Raw genomic sequence first — 19,741 nt, forward strand, 5'->3', positions numbered from 1 at the left:
TTAAGGCAGTGATTCCCAACCCTGGTATGTTTAAGGTAGATGGACTTCAACTCCCAGAATTCCCCAGCCATGTAGAAATCAAACCAGGTTGACCATTGGATCCATTACCTGATTTTGAGCTGTGATCCAGAGGGGAAGAACTCCATTGTCCCACCATTCGGTCTTGTTCTGGGTTTCTTTAAAGCCGTACTTCCGTAGAGTTGACGTGTTGAACATCATATTATGAATGACTCCGTGATCTTCAATCCAGCGACCTAGAAAAACAAGATGAGGGGAAAATGAATAAAAGTGGCAAAGAGACAGGTTTTCTAGCAGTCCTGCAGCAGTCATCTGCGCTAGCTACGCAAGGAAATCACACCTCTACTTCAAAGCGTGGCTGAAGAAACAGGGCTTCAGTTGAAGGCAAAGGAAGCTGTCCATGTTTTTTCTCTGTCTAGAGCCATGATGGCGAACCTATGACATGCGTGCCACAAGTGGCATGCGGAGCCATGTAGTTAGGCCCACGAGCTCAGGCCAGCTGATTTTTGGGTCTTTTGGGCCCATTAGGACTCAGGAAACAGCCTGCTTTCAGCTTCCAGAAGGGGGTGGGGGAAGGCCTGATTTTTGCTCTCCCCAAGCTCCAGAGCTTTCTAGGACTCTCAGGAGGGTGAAAACAGCCTCCCCCCCGGAAGTCCTCTGGAGGCTGGAAACAAAAATACAGTGGTACATCTACTTAAGAACTCGAGCCCAGAAAAATCTCCCAGGAAATATATTTATTTATTTATTTATTTATTTATTTATTTATTTATTTATTCATTCATTCATTCATTCATTCATTCATTCATTCATTCATTCATTCATTCATTCATATACCGCCCCTCTCCGTAGAGAGCGGCACGAAGGCCCGGCTAGTTTCCTGTCATTCCCCCTTTAATCCCGACCATTTCGGGCTTTTCTGGGCTGCCAGAGGAGCTTTTCGGTGGCGCTCAAGGAGGCTTTCGCAGCCCAGAGCTAACAGAGCATTTTCTTTTCTCTGGGCACTTGGAGAAGGAATAAACCTCTGCCAGCGCCCAGAGAAAAGAAACACTCCCTTCACTCTGGGCAGCTGAGGAGTCACCACAGCGAAGGAAAGGCGCCAGCTACAAAGTAAGTGAGTGAGAAGAGAGAGGAGAGGGGAGCCTTTCAGCATGGGAAGGAAGAGGCAGCAGGTAGCAGCAACAGCAGGCAGTGTATGGGAGGCATCCTCGCGCTGGGTGTATGGGAGGCGCGTGCTCCTCCTCGCTGCCTCAGAGTCCCTCTTTTTTTTTAAGCTTTAAAGTTTTGGATTTTTTTGATTTCCCTCACCTTACCTTCTTCCTTCAGCAGCGAGTCTCCTCCTCCTCTTCTTCCTCCCACCCAAATTCCGAGCTTTTATTTCTTTCCTAATGGATTTGCATGCATTATTTGCTTTTACATTGATTCCTATGGGAAAAATTGCTTCTACTTAAGAATGTTTCTACTTAAGAATTTCGTCACGGAAGGAATTAAGTTCTTAAGGTGAGGTACCACTGTAGCTCTTTTTCCAGAAATAGAAAGAGAGCAACATGAATGATAAAGGGACTAAAAATTAAAACATACAAGGAAAGGTTGCAGGAACTGGGCATGGATAGTCTAGCAAAGAGGAGGTCGGGGGGGGGGGGACATGATAGCAGTCTACAAATACTTGAGAGGCTGCCACAGGGAGGAGGGGAACACATTATTTTGCAAAGCACCAGAGAGCCAGACAAGGAGCAATGGTTGTTTCCAGTTGAAGCAGAAGTTCTGTTCTGTTTTGTTTGCTCCCCGGGGCTTCAGAGCCTTTCTAGGAGTCTGGGGAGGGTGGAAATGTCCTCCCCACCCCGAGACCTTCTGGAGGCCAGAAATAAGTTGGGAAATGGGTCATTTCTGGTCTCCCCTCTGGAGGGGAGAGCCATTTTGCCTTCCCAGGTGCCGAGAAAGGTTCTGAGGGCTGAGGAGAGCACAAAATGGCCCTGCCATCACCTGCCGGGAGTGGACTGGTGGTGTGATGCACGCATGCATGGGGGGGCCTCACATGGAATTATGCACATGACCGCCACCCCTACACCTCCCTTTTTGGCATGCAAACCAAGGGACCGTTGGCCACTTACCTGGGGTCGGCAGCAGTTGCGGTGGAACTGGGGTACAAGGACGCCACCATTTTGGGGCAGAGCTGGGAAATCTTGTGGGAGGGAGCAAGATTGCCCACAAGTGGCGTGCAGGCGCCGGTATGCTCACCTGAAGTACAGGGCTGGGCCGGCCTGGGTGAAGAAGGGGGGTTGCCCTTGGGGCTTCCCAGAGACTGGGAGCGAGCCGTTCCACACACCAAGCAGCGTGGCTTGGGGAGGGGGGAGAGGGGGGAGGGGGGAAGAGCCCCGTCCCCTTCGCCCGGGCAAGGAGCTTTCGCCCGAGAGTTGCTTAGAAAGGTTTTGATAGGGATTCCGCCCCGTTCTAGTTTTTCACCTCTACGGGTCATTAATTAATTAATTAAATATATAAATAAAGTGACCCCTTTAACCCACTATTTGTGTCCGCCTGTTACTCCGCCTCCACTGCAAAAAGGGTTCGCCATCACTGTTCTAGAGAAATGGAACAGTGGACGGAAAGTTTGCCCCTTAGAGAAAGAAAGAGAGAGAGAGAAGACCTCCATAGTCCAGGGGCATCTTCAGAACGCAACGTACCCTATGGATTTCTACACTGTCCTTCAGAAGCCTAGCTTGCTCTTCAACCTTGGACTCCACAAATTCTTTCTTGAAACCTGGAAGCAGCTGCCATTAGAACTCAACTGTCTTTGTCATCAAGGGTTGGAAGAAAAAAACCCAGAAGACAACAAAACCTGAACAGATACTGCCTGGCGAGCAGATGTTTACTCAGAAATGAATGGGAAAAGCTCTCATCTCCTCTAAGCAATTGAGAACAAAAGGAGGATTTCTTCTCCGGGGACTATTCTCCAGCATCTGTTGCTTGTGTTGATTATGAGGGAAGGGAGCCAATACGACTAATAGAGGCGCACACAACATCAGTGTCTTCTGCATTAAGTCTTCTTGGGGGCCTACTTAAAGCAGTTGAGAAGTATCTTGCAAATGGCTTGCAAGATGACCTACTGTGTGTGCAAATCAACTACAGTACCTTCTAAAGAACGAAGGAACACAGCACATCCAGCAATACTGAAGCTACATTCAGCTAAGCCTTGTATTCAACTATTTTTGGGTGCTACTTGATACTTTGTCTACTCATGAATATAGTTCAGGACAATCTCATAAAATTGTCAACCTCTTAGCTTTTCCAGGGAGGCATACCTAATTTATTTATTTATTTATTATTATTCCTCTATTAATCAGACTCCTATGCCACCCTTCTCGAAGCGACTCTGGGCGGCGTACAAAATTGTAAATGCAGACAATATATGTGAGACATCTAATTATTTAAAAAAGACATCTACAAAATTAATAAAAATCCAATACCTCTTATGATGAGTTAGGAGTATGCAGTTGGTCCATTTAAACAACAAATCAAAACCCTGGAAACTGAACATATATCTGTGAACAAAACTCCACATTGGCCATGGGAAGGGCATCCGGTTGTTGAAACACTGTGCTAGCTCTATGCAGTTATCTACAAAGGATTATGGGGTCATTAAAAGGAGATGATGATGATAATGATGTTGATAACAGCGACATTGATAATATTCATTCATTCATTCTTCTAAAATACCAGCAGGCAATTCCATCATGAAATGTTCCTCCAGTTCATAAGAGTCATTTATTTATTTATTTATTTATTTGTGTGTTTGTTTATTGATTTATTGATTTATTTATGTATTTATTTGTTTGTTTGTTTATTTATTTGTTTATTATTTGAGTTTAAAGGGACCTTGCAAGCCATCAAGTCCAACCCCTTGCTCAAGCAGGAAATCCTACACCTCCCCAGCCAGATGGCAGTCCAATCTCCTCTTGAAAACGTTGAGGGATGGGGCGTTCACAACCTCCGCTGGCAGGCCGTTCCACTGGTTGATCGCTCTGACCATCAGGAAGTTCTTCCTTATTTCCAGATTGAATCTCTCCTTCGTCAGCTTCCAGCCATTGTTCCTCATCTGGCCCTCTGGTGCTGTGGAGAATAGTGTGGCCCCCTCCTCTCTGTGGCAACCCCTCAAGTATCTGTAGACTGCTATCATGTCCCCTCTCACTCTTCTTTTCTCAAGGCTATCCATGCCCAGTTCCTGTAATCTCTCTTTGTATGTCTTGGTTTCTAGTCCCCTTATCATTTTGGGCAATTGGGCAATTGGTTGAGCATAATTATTCTTATTTAAGTGACTAGGATAATTATGTTTTCTATTCCACAGCAGTTTGTCTACTATATGTGTATAGTGGTCTCCGAGTCTTCGGAGAAGTGCGGCATACAAATCTAATTAATAATAATAGTAATAGTAATAGTAATAAAAGCAGTTTCAATTGCTTTGAAACTCATTGAATTTGGTACTCAATGCATTTTGACATGAAAATTTTATCCCGGTATTCATCATTTGTGGTTGGTACTCAACACACGCTAGAACATGTCAGTGTTGGCTGTCTTGTGACTTACCATATTATTCCTGATGGGGGAAATCTTTTTGGTTCTTATTATTTTTGGTATTCATTGAACTAATTAATAACGAGTACAGTAAATAACTGTATTGATTGATTATTTGATTGATTGATTGATTCATTCATTCATCCATTCATTTGTTGCTCAATGTTTAGAGTGATTTAGATCATTCTGTTTGGTTATTAAGATTTAAAGTGATTTTTGGGTTGGGCAAATCTGAAAATCCTCTGGGCTTCCTTTCCCCCTCCCACCAAGAAAAGCAAAATACTTGCTAACCTCCACTTTTATTTTAGCCTCACTAAATTATACCCTAGAATTAATTAGGTGCAAATGTTGCCCTTTCTAACCAATCACATTCAAATACTAATTAAATCATTATCTTAATAATGCATTTACTTTATGGGAAATTCTTTCTAATGAGGAATATTAATTAAAACCTGTTGAACAACTTGTAAGCATATGAGCATATCGCCTGTCTGCTTTAATTAATTTCCAGTAAATAATGAACACATATAAACATATAATTGCATTACAGATTTTTAGAGCTGTCTTGAACTTAGTCAGCCTTAAAGGAGGGGGGGGAAGATTCTCAATTTTTCGCAAATTGTCCCTAAGGAAAATATGGAAAATGATTTTTTTTACTGTAAACATTTAGAGAAAGAACAAATGTTCTACTTTTTGTTGGCTATAATCAGTGGTGGGATGTAACCAGTTTAACAACCGCTGGATTGCAATGTTCAAAATACAGCAGTTTGAAGCTCAGCTGGTTACCTTCTAAGGCAGCCCCAGTAAGTAGAATAGTGGAGGTGCAGAAATCAGCTGTGGTGTGTGAATCAGCTGAGCCAGAAAGAGGGAAATATAGGACAAGATAGTGCAGGGGGCAGGTCGGCAGAGCCAGCTGATCATCAGAAATAACGGTTCGCCCAAACTGGCAGCAGCCCACAACTGGCTATAATCAGGGGTGGGCAGCAGGCAGGACGGGGTGGAACGCAATTCCAGCGGCGGAAATGAAGATGCGTGCGCAGCTCCAGCTGATCGGCGGCTGTCACTTCCTGGATTACTGATCTCGGCTCAGCTCTCCTTTTTTCTCCTGCTGCTGCTGCTGCTGCTGTGTCTGCGCTCCTTTCTTTTTTCCTCTTTCCTCCTTCCTGGCCTCGGACAAGCTTCCCTCTCTCCTGCCCGGCTCTCTTCCAGCCTCACACAGCCACCTCCCGCCTGAGGTGCAAGCGGAAGGCATGGATGGAAGCGGCGCTGGCAGCATTTATGCTTCTGGCAGCACCCGTTCGCCTAGCTACCCAGCCGGAGGTGGTGGTGGGGCAACCCAGGAAGGAGAGCGCGGGAAATGCGAAGCAATTTGTCACCCCAGCGAGCGACACTTCTAAGGTTGTAAGTCAAGGTCTTAACAGTTCACTTGAACGATGATGTTCATTCAAGCCACTCTCACCTGGTCACATGACCATTAAGTTACATTCACAAAATAAGCCACACCCACAGTGTGGCAGTAAAAAATTTGGCTGCCCATTACTGGCTATAATGATTATGCTGGTTTCACACATTATATGAATGTATAGGATGCATGTTCGTGGTTTTGGTTTAGCATATTATATCAGCCCTAAAAGGTGGGCCCAAACCAGGAATCAACTCCAAAGGAACACTGAATTACTTTAACTGAGATTAATATAAGAACAGAATGTGGCTAATTTGACAGTGATGCACTTCTTCCTTCTTCATATAATGCAATAAATTAGATGTCTACTTAAGCCACTTCCAGATGTTATCTTATTTTTCTAGAATTAAAAAAACCCCCACTACATTCTTTCTTTTCTTTTTTTACATAGGAAGCATTTTTTACACATTTCCATCCAGGGCATCTTCCTTACTCTCTATATGGGCTGGTTAAGGTGGTCTTCTTGTTGTTTTTTAACAGAACTTAAACCTGCAGATTGATTAAATGATGGTCCATCCTTCCTTCTGCATTGATTGCAGAGCTGTGGGGCTGCAGTGGTTAAAATCCAGTACAATAGTTAATTCTGCTGACTGCTACATGCCTGCAATTTGGCAGATCGAATCTCACCATTGGCTCAAGGTTGACTGAGCCTTCCCTCCTTACGAGGTGGGTCAAATGAGGACCCACATTGTTGGGGGCAAGAGGCTGAACCTGTAAACTGCTTAGAGAGGGCTGTAAAAGCATTGTAAAGTGGTATATATGACTAAGTGCTCTTGCTATTGCTATCATTCCACTAGGTACAGACCCAAAAATCAACTACTGTATACAGGATGGCTAAAATTACTTTTATTGATATCAGCTACAGCCAGGGGTGGGCAGCAGGCAGGACGGGGTGGAACATAGTTCCACCGGCAGAAATGAATCTGTGTGCCCAGCTCCTGCTGCTTATTCCCCCATCCTCCTCCTCTTCCTCAGAAAGCAGCAGGGAAACCAGCACCGGCAGGAGTTGCAGGGGGCCCATTTCCTCCCCCCTCTTTTCTCAACAGCTGATCGGCACCCTTTTCCCTAACTACCCAGCCTGAGGCAGGAGAGGCAACCCAGGAAGGTGAGCGTGTGAAACACGAAGCAAATTGTCACCCCAGAGAGCGACACTGGTGAGGTTGTAAGTTGAGGGCTTCTGATCATCTGTTAATCATGATCATTCAAGCCACTCCCACCTGGTCACATGGCTGGCAAGCCACTCCTACCCAGTCACATTACCATCAAGCCACACCCACAAAATAAGCCATACCCATAGTGTGGCAGTAAAAATTTTGGCTCCCCATTACTGGCTACAGCAACAAAATTTTGCAAGCCTGATTGTTTTGTACCACCTTGATCCTGACCAAAGTATCAGTGCTGGGTTCCAACTTACCTCGCTGCCAGTTCACTTCCTCCTACGACTCGGGTGTGCACGTACATGCATAGTGGGCAAAAAAAATTTAAAATATCCCTCCCCAAAGCTGAGAACAAGATGGTGATGCATGCAAGAAACTTAGCTTCTGCACATGCGTAGAAGAAGAAAAAGCCCAGAAAAAATTTCAGAAAATAAATTTTTTAAAAATCCTGAAAAAAAGTTGAAGAAAAAAAATGATGGTGGCAACCATGCACCAGCACTGACCGAACCAGTTCTGTGACATCATTGCGACGTCACCAGTGGGTCGCTACCAGTTTGGGCGAACTGGTTTGAACCGAGAGGAACCCACCTCTAGTTTTTCATAAACATCCCTTCAGACTTCAGAAACTGAAGAAGAACTTTATTTATTTATTTATTTATTTTATTTATTTATTGGATTTGTATGCCGCCTCTCTCGGGGCGGCATACAACAGTAATAAAAACAGCATGTAACAATCCAATACTAAAACAACTAAAAAACCCTTATTATAAAACCAAACATACATACAAACATACCATGCATAAAATTGTAAAGGCCTAGGGGGAAAGAATATCTCAGTTCCCCCATGCCTGGCAGCAGAGGTGGGTTTTAAGAAGCTTACGAAAGGCAAGGAGGGTGGGGGAAATTCTAATCTCTGGGGGGAGTTGGTTCCAGAGGGCTGGGGCCGCCACAGAGAAGGCTCTTCCCCTGGGTCCTGCCAAACGATATTGTTTAGTTGACGGGACCTGGAGAAGGCCCACCCTGTGGGACCTAACTGGTCACCGGGATTTGTGCAGCAGAAGGCGGTCCCTGAGAACTTTGCAACTGACTTGGACTCATCAACCTCTAGGGAACGTTCTCCAGAAAATAGGTAGGTCTGAAAACAAAACAATACAGGGTGCCCTTACCTGTGATGATTGTAAAATGAGAAGGTGAAGTCATGGTCACAAAGGGAGGGGTGACGTATTTTGCTTTCACTCCTTTTTTAACCAAGTCATCCATGTGGGGAGTATCTACGTCCTGATCGTAATTCCATCGGAAGCCATCGAAGGAGATCAGGAGGAGTTTGTGGCCACCTGCTGTCTTCTCCTTCTGGACAGCTGGGTAGCAGACCACACCAGCTATGAGGAACAAATTGAGAGCCAGGATGTTTTGTGCCTTCATTGTGTTGCTCCAGCTTGCAGTGGCGAGAAGGTTTGTTGTTCAATTGTCCTTCTGCTTTTCTACTCTCGCCTGGTTGTAAAAGATGAATTTTTATCAGCACGAACTCAGCCTTAGATAAGATTAGCCATTGCTGTGTCACCATTGTGATATCATATCTGATATCACAGGAGGAAGAAGAGTGAGCCAATTAAAGATAATCTTGTCTTTTAAGATTTTGCAGATTGGAGCCATGGGAAAATAAAAGGAGGAAGGAAAATCGTATTATTTGTTGATGCTGAACTTTTGGGATGCAACCATTCGGCGATTAATTATTTGAGGTGGCGGTGATAGAATTAAAGTAGCTCTGATTCTTTGGATGGTACTCTTTGTAATTATAATAAAAAGAAATTGTCAAGAGTGATTTGATTAGCATTGTATGTATAATTGCAACAGGGAAATTATATGGAGGACAGAAGGAAAAGGGGGGACATGATCGAAACATTTAAATATATTAAAGGGTTAAATAAGGTCCAGGAGGGAAGTGTTTTTAATAGGAAAGTGAACACAAGAACAAGGGGACACAATCTGAAGTTAGTTGGGGGAAAGATCAAAAGCAACATGAGAAAATATTATTTTACTGAAAGAGTAGTAGATCCTTGGAACAAACTTCCAGCAGTTGTGGTAGATAAATCCACAGTAACTGAATTTAAACATGCCTGGGATAAACATATATCCATCCTAAGATAAAATACAGAAAATAGTATAAGGGCAGACTAGATGGACCATGAGGTCTTTTTCTGCCGTCAGACTTCTATGTTTCTATGTTTCTATGTTTCTATATATACCCTTTCCCTTTCCTTTCCTTTCCTTTCTTTTCCTTCCCTTCCCCTCTCTTCATCTCTTTCCCCTTCCCTTCCCTTCATCTCTTTTTCCTTGGTTAGAACTCCAGTGGTTTGGATGCAGTATTGCAGGCTAATTCTGCAATTTGGCAGTTCGAATCTCACCAGGCTCAAGATTGACTCAGCCTTCCATCCTTCTGAGGTGGGTAACATGAAGACCCAGATTGTTGGGGGCAAATAGACAGACCCTGTAAACCGCTTAGAGAGGGCTGTAAAGCACTGTGAAATGGTATATAAGTCCAAGCGCTATTGCTATTATTATCACACTATTCTACCTGGCCTGCTGTCCATTGTTATTCCCAGTCACCTACATGGAAAGGGAACAAATGTTTGTGTCTTGCATTTCAGGCAAACACATCTTGAGTTTCAAGGCCCCCAATGAAACTATAATATATCCTTTGGTATTTATGCTTCACCAAATGTAGAGATGTGGTTCTTGGAATGTGTGTCTTTATTTGGGAGAAAAGCCCTGAGCCTCAAAAATGCACTACTTTTATGGGGAATCGTGCATTTCTACCCTAAAATAGAAATGAAAGGAATTACTGTATATTCAAAGCTGAAAATGCTTGGAGGATTTAAAAAACACCCACTATTGCAGCACAAAAAAGTAGTAACTTTGACAATTGAGCTTCCAGCTTTAATTCCTATTGCTTTACAATTAGCTAAGCTGGTTGCTTGATGACTGTCTAACCTAGATGGATGCCAGGTGACTCTTTTTTTGGGAGGGGGGGGTAGGTGTTATAAAGGAATCCGCTACATTTGGAAGATGGGAAGCTCAGTAATTAAAATGGGGGCTCGTTCTAGAGAAGGCGAGAGGAGAAAATTAAACTGCCAACAATGAATAATGAGAAATCTTTGACGGAATTAGCGATGCTGACAGATGCATAAGGCTTCCTGATTTCCTCTGGAAACTTAAAGTTTTAACAAGTAGAGAGAGAAAGAGAAAGAGAGAGAGAGAGAGAGTTGATGAAAATTGAGAGAATGCAAACCTGGAAAAGATTTCTCCTTCCCTGCCCAAGGGGACGGGGAGGACTTCATTTCAGGAGATGGAAAACAGATTACATTTCCTCGGGGCTGGAAGGTATCACCTACAGGTTAATCAAGAAATGGTCACATTTAGTTAAGTAATTGGGGCAGCTTCCAGGAGGTGATGCATATTTCAGTAGGTGTTCTGGGAAAATAAAAATTTTAAAACATATCACTGGTTATTAAATCTAGTGTGGTGTTTGTTAGCCTAGGCTGGGGGTAGGCCAAGTTAGCTCTTCTATGACATGTGGACTTCAGCTCCCAGAATTCCTGAGTTAGCATGATTGGTTCATGAATTCTGGGAATTATAGCCCACAAACGATACAGGGTGCATTCCATAAGTAATGCAATTTTAAAAAAAGTAATTTATTGAAGAGATTTGCACAAACACTTAAAATTCTTCAAAGTATTGTCCTTGGGCCTCTACACATTTTTTCCAGAGACTCTGCTATGACCGGTATGCACCCTAGAAGGTGTCTTCAGGGACTTTTCACAAGGTCTTCGTCATGGCTGATTGGATCTCTTTTATGGACGAAAAACGGGTTCCTTTCAGGGCTGCCTTAATCTGAGGGAACAAAAAGAAGTCTGCTAGGGTGACATCAGGACTATGGGGGTGGGTGGGGGCAGCGTTGGCACCTGGTGTTTGGCCAGGAACTTGTGGACTCATAGCGCGTTGTAGTAAGGTGCATTGTCATGATGGAGTTGCCAGGTAGCGGAAATGTCTTTTCTTGCCCTGATGACCCTTTTTCGGAGTCTTCCCAGCACATCCATGTAGTAGGCAGTGTTACCTGTCTGTCCTTGAGGAACAAACTCCTTATGGACCACTCCTTTACTGTCGAAAAAAGACAATGAGCATTGTTTTCACTTTTGATTTGCTCATTCTTGCCTTTTTGGGCTTAGGGGACTGGTCGGTGTGCCACTCAGAGCTTTGGTGTTTTGTTTCTGGGTTGTATTCAAAAATCCAGGTTTCATCACCAGTGATGATGTTGTCTAAATCAGTGTTTTTCAACCAGTGTGCCGTGGCACACTAGTGTGCCGCGAGACATGGGCAGGTGTGCCGCGAAGCTCAGAGAGAAAGAAAGCAAGAGAGAGAGAAAGCAAGAGAGAAAGCAAGCAAGAGAGAGAGAGAAAGAAAGCAAGAGAGAGAGAAAGCAAGAGAGAAAGCAAGCAAGAGAGAGAGAAAGAAAGACAAAGAAAGAAAGAGAGAGAGAGAAAAAGAGAGAAATAAAGCAAGAGAGAGAGAGAGAGAGGGAGGGAAGGAGAGAGAGAGAAAGACAGAGGGACGTAGGGATGGAGAGAGAAAGACAGCAAAAAAGAGAGGAAGGAAGGAAGAGAAAGAAAGAGGGATGGAGAGAGATAAAGAAAGAGGAAGGAAAGGAGAGAAAGAGGGAGGGAAAAAGAAATAGAGCGAAGGGGAGGAAGAGAGATAATTTTTTTGTCCAAACTTTTTTTAGCCGCCCCCCCCTGCTCAATGTGCCCCAGGGTTTCGTAAATGTATAAAATGTGCCGCGGCTGAAAAAAGGTTGAAAATCACTGGTCTAAATAATCAGGCTCAATTTCTGTATGTTGCAAAAGTTCACTTGAAATTTCCAATTCCATTTTTTTCATGACACGGTCGGCACACAGAGGTTTACAATAACTGACGTTTCCACAGTTTGGAGAGCACTGAGACCAGTTTAGCGGCAAAGCTTAGCGCCCCCTCCCCTACTCCAAGTGCTTTGGTCCCACTCCGACCAATAGGAGCGGTGCGGGAAATTCAATTGCATTACTTTTGGAACACATCCTGTATTTCTATTTTCAGAAAACAGGTTAAAAAAGAAAAGACACTGAAATCAGCTCCTTGCCTTCAACAATTGCTCAGTTGTAATCTGACATGCTCTCAGTCAGGACTGACCTTAGTTGAAATTAAAACCATTTCCTATTTCTCGCAGGGCTTATCTCGATTGGCTTAGCGAGGGGGGGGGGAAAGGATGCAAACTTAATTTTAACTCGGATGTTTGCTTAAGTTTTCCAGAGAGAATTGAAGGGATTATTGATCTTTCTCAAAATAGCTTTTCTCCTGGCTAATCATTGATCAGAGGGGTCACACGTATGTTGTGGGGGCCTGCTGTAGGTCGAGTTAGATCTTTGCACCACAGCAGTTTCCTGTAATGGGAGATGCTGTCTGTCCATCCCAATTCTTTTTGGCGTCGATCATTCTGTTTTATATCACTTCCCCTGTCTCTGGGTGAAAGAGAATGGTTTCTGCCTTAAGCCTGAGTTTAGCTGAAAGTAGGCAGTGTGAGAACTTTCCAAATGGATCAGAACCAAATCTCAGCTTCATTTTGAGATTTTACAGATTTATTTCCAAGGATGGAAAGAATATAGAATATAGAATATACTGTAGAATATAGAATAGAATTATTTATTGGCTAAGTGTGATTGGACACACAAGGAATTTTTCTTGGTGCAGATGCTCTCAGTGTACATAAAAGAAAAAGATACATTTGTCAGGAATCATGTGGTACAACACTTAATGATTGTCATAGGGGTCAAGTAAGCAACGAGGAAACAATCAATATTAATAAAAATCTTAGGATACAAGCAACAAGTTACAGTCATACAGTCATAGGAGGGAGAAGATGGGTGATAGGAATGATGAGAAAAAGACTAGTAGAAATAGAAGTGCAGTCTTAGTAAATAGTTTGACAGTTTTGAGGGAATTATTTGTTTAGTAGAGTGATGGCATTCAGGAAAAAACTGTTATTGTGTCTAGTTGTCTTGGTGTGCAGTGCTCTGTAGAGACGTTTTGAGGGTAGGAATTGAAACAGTTTATTTCCAGGATGCGAGGGGTATGTGGATATTTTCACATCCCCTCTTTTGACTCGTGCAGTATAGAGGTCCTCAATGGAAGGCAGGTTGGTAGCAACTGTAGGTTTGAGACGAGAGCTGATATAGCATAGGGCTCAAAGAAAGCATATTGACAAAAAAAGAGAAACCTATAATCAAATTTATATCCAAACAGAATAACAGAGTTAGGTGTCTCCCTTGTGGGGTGCCTCAGGGGTCAGTCCTCTCCCCCCTGCTATTTAATATCTACATGAAACCACTGGGTGAGATCATCCAAGGGCATGGGGTGAGGTATCATCAATACGTCGAAGATACCCAGTTATACATCTCCACCCCATGTCCAGTCAACAAAGCAGTGGAAGTGATGTGCCGGTGCCTGGAGGCTGTTGGGGCCTGGATGGGTGTCAACAAACTCAAACTCAACCCAGACAAGACGGAGTGGCTGCGGGTCTTGCCTCTCAAGGACAATTCCATCTGTCCGTCCATTACCCTGGGGGGAACGAACTACTGACCCCCTCAGAGAGGGTTCGCAACTTGGGCGTCCTCCTCGATCCACAGCTGACATTGGAACATCATCTTTCGGCTGTGGTGAGGAGTGTGTTTGCCCAGGTTCGCCTGGGGCACCAGATGTGGCCCTATTTGGACAGGGAGTCATTGCTCATAGTCGCTCATGCCCGCATCACCTTGAGGTTCGATTACTGCAATGCTCTCTACATGGGGCTACCTTTGAAAAGTGTTCGGAAACTTCAGATCGTGCAGAACGCAGCCGTGAGAGCCATCATGGGGCTTCCAAGATTCACCCACGTTTCTACAACACTCCATGGCTTGCATTGGCTGCCGATTAGTTTCCGGTCACAATTCAAAGTGTTGGTTATGACCTTTAAAGCCCTACATGGCATTGGACCAGAGTACCTCCAGAACCGCCTGCTACTGCACGAATCCCAGCGACCGATAAGGTCCCACAGAGTTGGCCTTCCCCGTGTCCCGTTGACTAAACAATGTCGTTTGGAGGGCCCCAGGGGAAGAGCCTTCTCTGTGGTGACCCCGGCCCTCTGGAATCAACTCCCCCTGGAGATTAGAACTGCCCCCACCCTCCCTGTCTTTTGTAAACTACTCAAGACTCACTTATACCGCCAGGCATGGGGGAGTTGAGACACCTTTCCCCCAGGTTCTTTTATATTTTGTTTTATGTTTGGTATGAATGTGTTGTTTGGTTTTTTAAATATGATAGGGTTTTATATGTTTTTTTAATATTATATTTATTCTACTATAATATTGTTTTTATTATTGTTGTGAGCCATCCTGAGTCTTCGGAGAGGGGCGGCATACAAATCTAATAAATTATTATTATTATTACGGTATTAAAGGGACCTTAGAGGTTTTCTAGTCCAACCCCCAGCTCAAACAGGAGACCCTAGACCAGTGATTGTGAACCTATAGCACATGTGCCAGAGGTGGCACACAGAGCCCTCTCTGCTGACTCATGCACTGTCACCCCAGTTCAGATCTCCCTGGTGTTTCTTTCGTGAGCTTCCATTTCCCTACAAACAACAAAATAGAAGCTCACGAAAGAAAAAGATTTTACCTCTTACCACACTGCCACTGTTGGGATGTCCTGCCTCCCACTGACCAGCTGGTCCTCGGGTCTCTGCTGTGCATGTCCGCATGTCTGTGTGCATGTTCCTGCATGCACATGTTTGTGCATGTCCGCCAGTGGTGGGATTCAATTTTTTTTTACTGCTGGTTCTGTGGGTGTGGCTTGGTGAGCATGGCAGGGGAAGGTTATTGTAAATCTCCATTCCCTCCCCACTCCAGGGGGAAATCTCCATTCCCTCCTAATCAGCTGGGATTCAGGAGGAAGAGAATAGATGGGGTAGGACCAGTCAGAGGCGGTATTTACCGGTTCTCCGAACTATCCCAAATTTCCACTACCAGCTCTCAAACTACTTAAAATTTCCACAGTTTTCCAACACTGGTCAGAACTTGCTGAAACCCACCTCTGATATTCACATATGCACACATTTGTACATGTCCACATATGTGCACATGCATCTTTCAGTTTGGGCATACGGAGGCACAGAATTTGGGCCCTCTGTCTAAAAGGTTTGTCAGTGATGGGGCACCTTTTTTCCCCCTTGGGTGCCGAAATAGTGCTTGTCCGTGCTGTTGCATGCAGTCATATGCCCACATCCATATTCAATGCCCCCATGCGCCCTCATTTCCTGTCTTCTGGTGGGCTCAGTAGGCCCATTTTTTCCCATCCCTGGTCTCCAGTGGCTTTCTTGGAGCTTGGGGGAGGGCAAGAACACTCTCCCCAGCCTCCCTGGAGGCATTCTGGAGGCTGAAAAACACCCTCCCATAGCCTCTGTGAGAGCCAAAATCAGCTGAAAGGTGCCCACATGTCCACTGGAGCCAGGGGTGGGCTACTGTCCAGACAGGGAGGAACACAGTGAGGTAGTGAAAATTTTGGTGATGGGCTACCAAATTTTTTACTACTGCACTGTGGGTGTGGCTTATGCAGGACGCCCAGCATTTTCTTTCAACATCTTTCAGTGCTAATTGGGTGCTCTGGGGTGGAGCTCCATTTTCACTACCCCACTGCGCCCCCCCCCCCCCAATTCGGGCAGCAGCCTACCCCTGGGCACCCTCTTAAGAACATAAGAAGAGCCCTGCTGAATCAGGCCAAAGCCCATCAAGTCCAGCATTCTGTGTTACACCAATTGTCCATGGGGATCTTGAGCAGAAAGAGAAGGCAAGACCCTCCCTTTCTCCTGGCCCCCAACAAATGGTACTGAAGGGAATCCTGCCTGCCTTAACCAACATAGAGGCAGCACTTGGACATTCATTTCAATAACCACCGATATACTTGGCATCCATGAATCTGTCTCATCCTGCCTTGAAGCTATTGTGTGTGAGAGAAAATAATTTTTCTCTATCCACCTTTTCTATCCCATGCATGATTTTATACACTTCAATCAAGTCACCCCTTAAACGCCATCTTTCAAGGCTAAAGAGACCAAGGTGTTGCAACTTAGTTTCATAAGGGAGGTGCTCCATTTCCTTGATCATTCTTGTTGCCCTTTTATATCCTTATATCCTTCTTGGGGTGCGGTGAACAGAACTGTACACAGTACTCCAAGTGTGGTCTCACCATCGATTTGTACAGAGGCAATACAACACTTACTGCCTTATTTTTGATTCTCTTCCTAATCATGCCAAGCATGGAATTTACTTTTTTTACTGCTGCTGCGCACTGGGTTGACATCTTCATTGAGCTGTCCACCAAAATCCCAAGATGCCTTTCTAGGGTTGTCTCAGAAAGTTGGGTCCCAATCAGTTGGTAGGTATAATTGAGGTTCTTTGCCCTGATGTGCATAACTTTGCATTTGTTTAAGTTAAAATGCATTTGCCACTTTGTTGCCTCTTAGGTTTTGGAAAGAGTGTTAAGACTGCAATATGACGTGATTGGCTAAAACCTTCCTCAATGACACATCTTTTCTTTTCTTTTCAATTGGCTCCAAAGAGTAGAGTAAAAAAACCCACCAACATTCATTCCAACTCATTAAAAATGAGAAAGTCACAGTTTTGGAACTAAAGGGAATACATTGGCAATAGAACAGATGCAGCTGTTTTCCCCTATCAAAGTCGCAATCAAAAGAACCTTTTGTTCTTGTTTCTTACAGAATCAAGCTAACAGAGAACACGGATCAATTAAATCTTTATTATGGTCATAGACCAGCATAGAAAATATGAAAATACACTTTGTGGATCTCATCAAATGCCAATTTGACCTAGCATTTCTGTTCAGCACTCAGAAGGGTTCAGATGCCCATGACCAAGAATTTGAGGTCTTCTCCTATCTCCAGGTGTTTATTTTTTATTTTTTATTAATTAAACATGCCTGTATCTAGGGTGTATGGGGTGCTCAGAGAGAGGTAGCACCTCTGGTGTAGGAGCATGTTGTGTCCTTTTACAGCAGCTCATTTTAGGGCATTTTTTAGGGCAGCTCATTCGCCTTTAGTCCCCACCTGTTACTCAGCTCTCACCTATGGCTCCTAGTAGCTGTAGCATGTGTAGTGGCCACACCCCAGGCAGCAGCTTCAACAGGCTGGCCAAACCAGCTGAGAGTAGCCATTGGGTCACTGACCTTCGGCGAGATAGAGACTTGTCTACCACGACCGAGCATGTGAAGACAGATTCTGGTGGACTGAGCAGATGAAATCTACTAGAATAGGTCAACGGTCATGAAGGTGGTCTCTGCAAGCGATGTGGTACGCTAAGAGCACGGCAAGACACGAAAGACGCCCTGGTCAACCACTAGGAGAAGAGAAACTGACTGCAAACCTCCACTGCCTTGTGGCTCTATCCATCATTGGAAAAGGATTCAGGAGTAAACCTTGAGGCAAAATCCAGAACCAGAGTCCCAGAAGCAGTTCGTGACTCTGTACAACCACATTCTGGTAACTCCTGCGACATAGCTGAAACCCATCGTATTGGCCTTTGCCATTCCCTTGGATTATTTCAGAGACGTGGAGAGGGGGGATCTGCTGCTTGGGTTACAGTCTAACAGACAAGGACATTGGAGCTGTGAGTTCTGCCACCTGCTTACTGGATCCGTGTCCCTCCTGGCTGGTCTCGGCCAGCAGGGAGGTGACACGGAGCTGGGTCCAGGAAATTGTCTACACTTCTTTGGGGAGGGAGTCCTTCCGCTCCCTACAAGGAGGAACTTGTGCGCCCCCTTCTCAAGAAGTCTTCCCTGGACCCAGCCATTCTTAACCACTATTGTCCAGTCTCCAACCTTCCCTTTATGGGGAAGGTTGTTGAGAAGGTGGTGGTGCTCTATCTCCAACAGTCTTTGGAAGAAGCCGATTATGTAGGCCCTCAGCAGTCAGGATTCAGGCCCGGCTACAATACGGAAACTTCTTTGGTCGCATTGATGGATGATCTCTGGTGGGCCCGGGACAGAGGTTTATCCTCTGTCCTGGTGCTTCTCGACCTCTCAGTGGCTTTCGATACCATCGACCATGGTATCCTTCTGCACCGGCTGGAGGGGTTGGGACTGGGAGGCACTGTCCTTCAGTGGTTCTCCTACCTCTCCGGTCGGTCGCAGTTGGTGTTAGTGGAGGGTCAGAGGTCGACCTCTAGGTTGCTCCCTTGTGGGGTGCCTCAGGGATCGGTCCGCTGCCCCCTGCTATTTAATATCTACATGAAACTGCTGGGCAAGATCATCCAAGGGCATGGGGTGAGGTATCATCAGTATGCAGATGATACCCAGCTTTACATCTCCACCCCTTGTCCAGTCGGCGAAGCAGTGGAAGTGATGTGCCTGGAGGCTGTTGGGGTCTGGATGGGTGTCAACAGACTCAAACTCAACCCTGATAAGACGGAGTGGCTGTGGGTCTTGCCTCCCAAGGAAAATTCCATCTGTCCATCCATTACTCTGGGGGGGGGGAATCACTGACCCCCTCAGAGAGGGTTTGCAACTTGGGCGTCCTCCTCGATCCACAGCTCACATTAGAGAAACATCTTTCAGCTCTGGTGAGGGGGGCGTTTGCCCAGGTTCGCCTGGTGCACCAGTTGCGGCCCTATTTGGACCGGGAGCTATTACTCACAGTCACTCACGCCCTCATCACCTCGAGGTTCAACTTTTGTAACGCTCTTTACATGGGGCTACCTTTGAAGAGTGTTCAGAAACTTCAGATCGTGTAAAATGCAGCTGCGAGAGCAATCATGGACTTCCCTAGGTATGCCCATGTCACACCAACACTCCGCAGTCTGCATTGGTTGACGATCAGTTTCCGGTCACAATTCAAAGTGTTGGTTATGACCTATAAAGTCCTTCATGACATCGGGCTAGAATATCTCCGAGACCGCCTTCTGCCACACGAATCCCAGCGACTGGTTAGGTCCCACAGAGTTGGCCTTCTCCAGGTCCCGTTGACTAAACAATGTCGTCTGGCGGAACCCAGGGGAAGAGCCTTCTCTGTGGCGGCCCTGACCCTCTGGAACCAGCTCCCCTCGGAGATTAGAATTGCCCCCACCCTCCTTGTGTTTCGTAAACTTCTTAAAACCCACTTCTGCCACCAGGCATGGGGGAATTGAGACATCTCCCCTGGGCCTATACAGTTTATGCATGGTATGTTTGTGTGTATGTTTTGCTTTTTAATAAAGGGGTTTTAGTGACTTTTTATTATTAGATTTGTTATACATTGTTTTTATTACAGTGATCTCTCGGTTAGCGCGGGGGTTACGTTCCAAGACCTCCCGCGCTAACCGATTTCCGCGTTATACTGGATGCGGAAGTAAAAACCACCATCTGCGCATGTGCGCCATTTTTTTCATGGCCGCACATGCGCAGATGGTGGAGTTTGCGTGTGGGCGGC

General features: G+C 45.1%; 1 protein-coding gene across 1 annotated transcript in view; it reads right to left on the reverse strand.

The window, feature by feature from the left end:
- LOC139171788 (ectonucleotide pyrophosphatase/phosphodiesterase family member 7-like) overlaps positions 1-8,625 on the reverse strand; it is a 28,801-nt gene extending 20,176 nt beyond the window's left edge. Inside the window, exons 1-2 of the mRNA XM_070760221.1 lie at positions 8,370-8,625; positions 109-254 (exon numbers count right to left, since the gene is read on the reverse strand). Of these exons, the coding sequence (XP_070616322.1) occupies positions 109-254; positions 8,370-8,625 (402 nt within the window). The remainder of the gene's footprint in view (positions 1-108; positions 255-8,369) is intronic.
- Between the last annotated feature and the right edge of the window lie 11,116 nt (positions 8,626-19,741).

Source organism: Erythrolamprus reginae, chromosome 9 (genome assembly GCF_031021105.1).
Source record: "Erythrolamprus reginae isolate rEryReg1 chromosome 9, rEryReg1.hap1, whole genome shotgun sequence".
Classification (NCBI taxonomy): domain Eukaryota; kingdom Metazoa; phylum Chordata; class Lepidosauria; order Squamata; family Dipsadidae; genus Erythrolamprus; species Erythrolamprus reginae.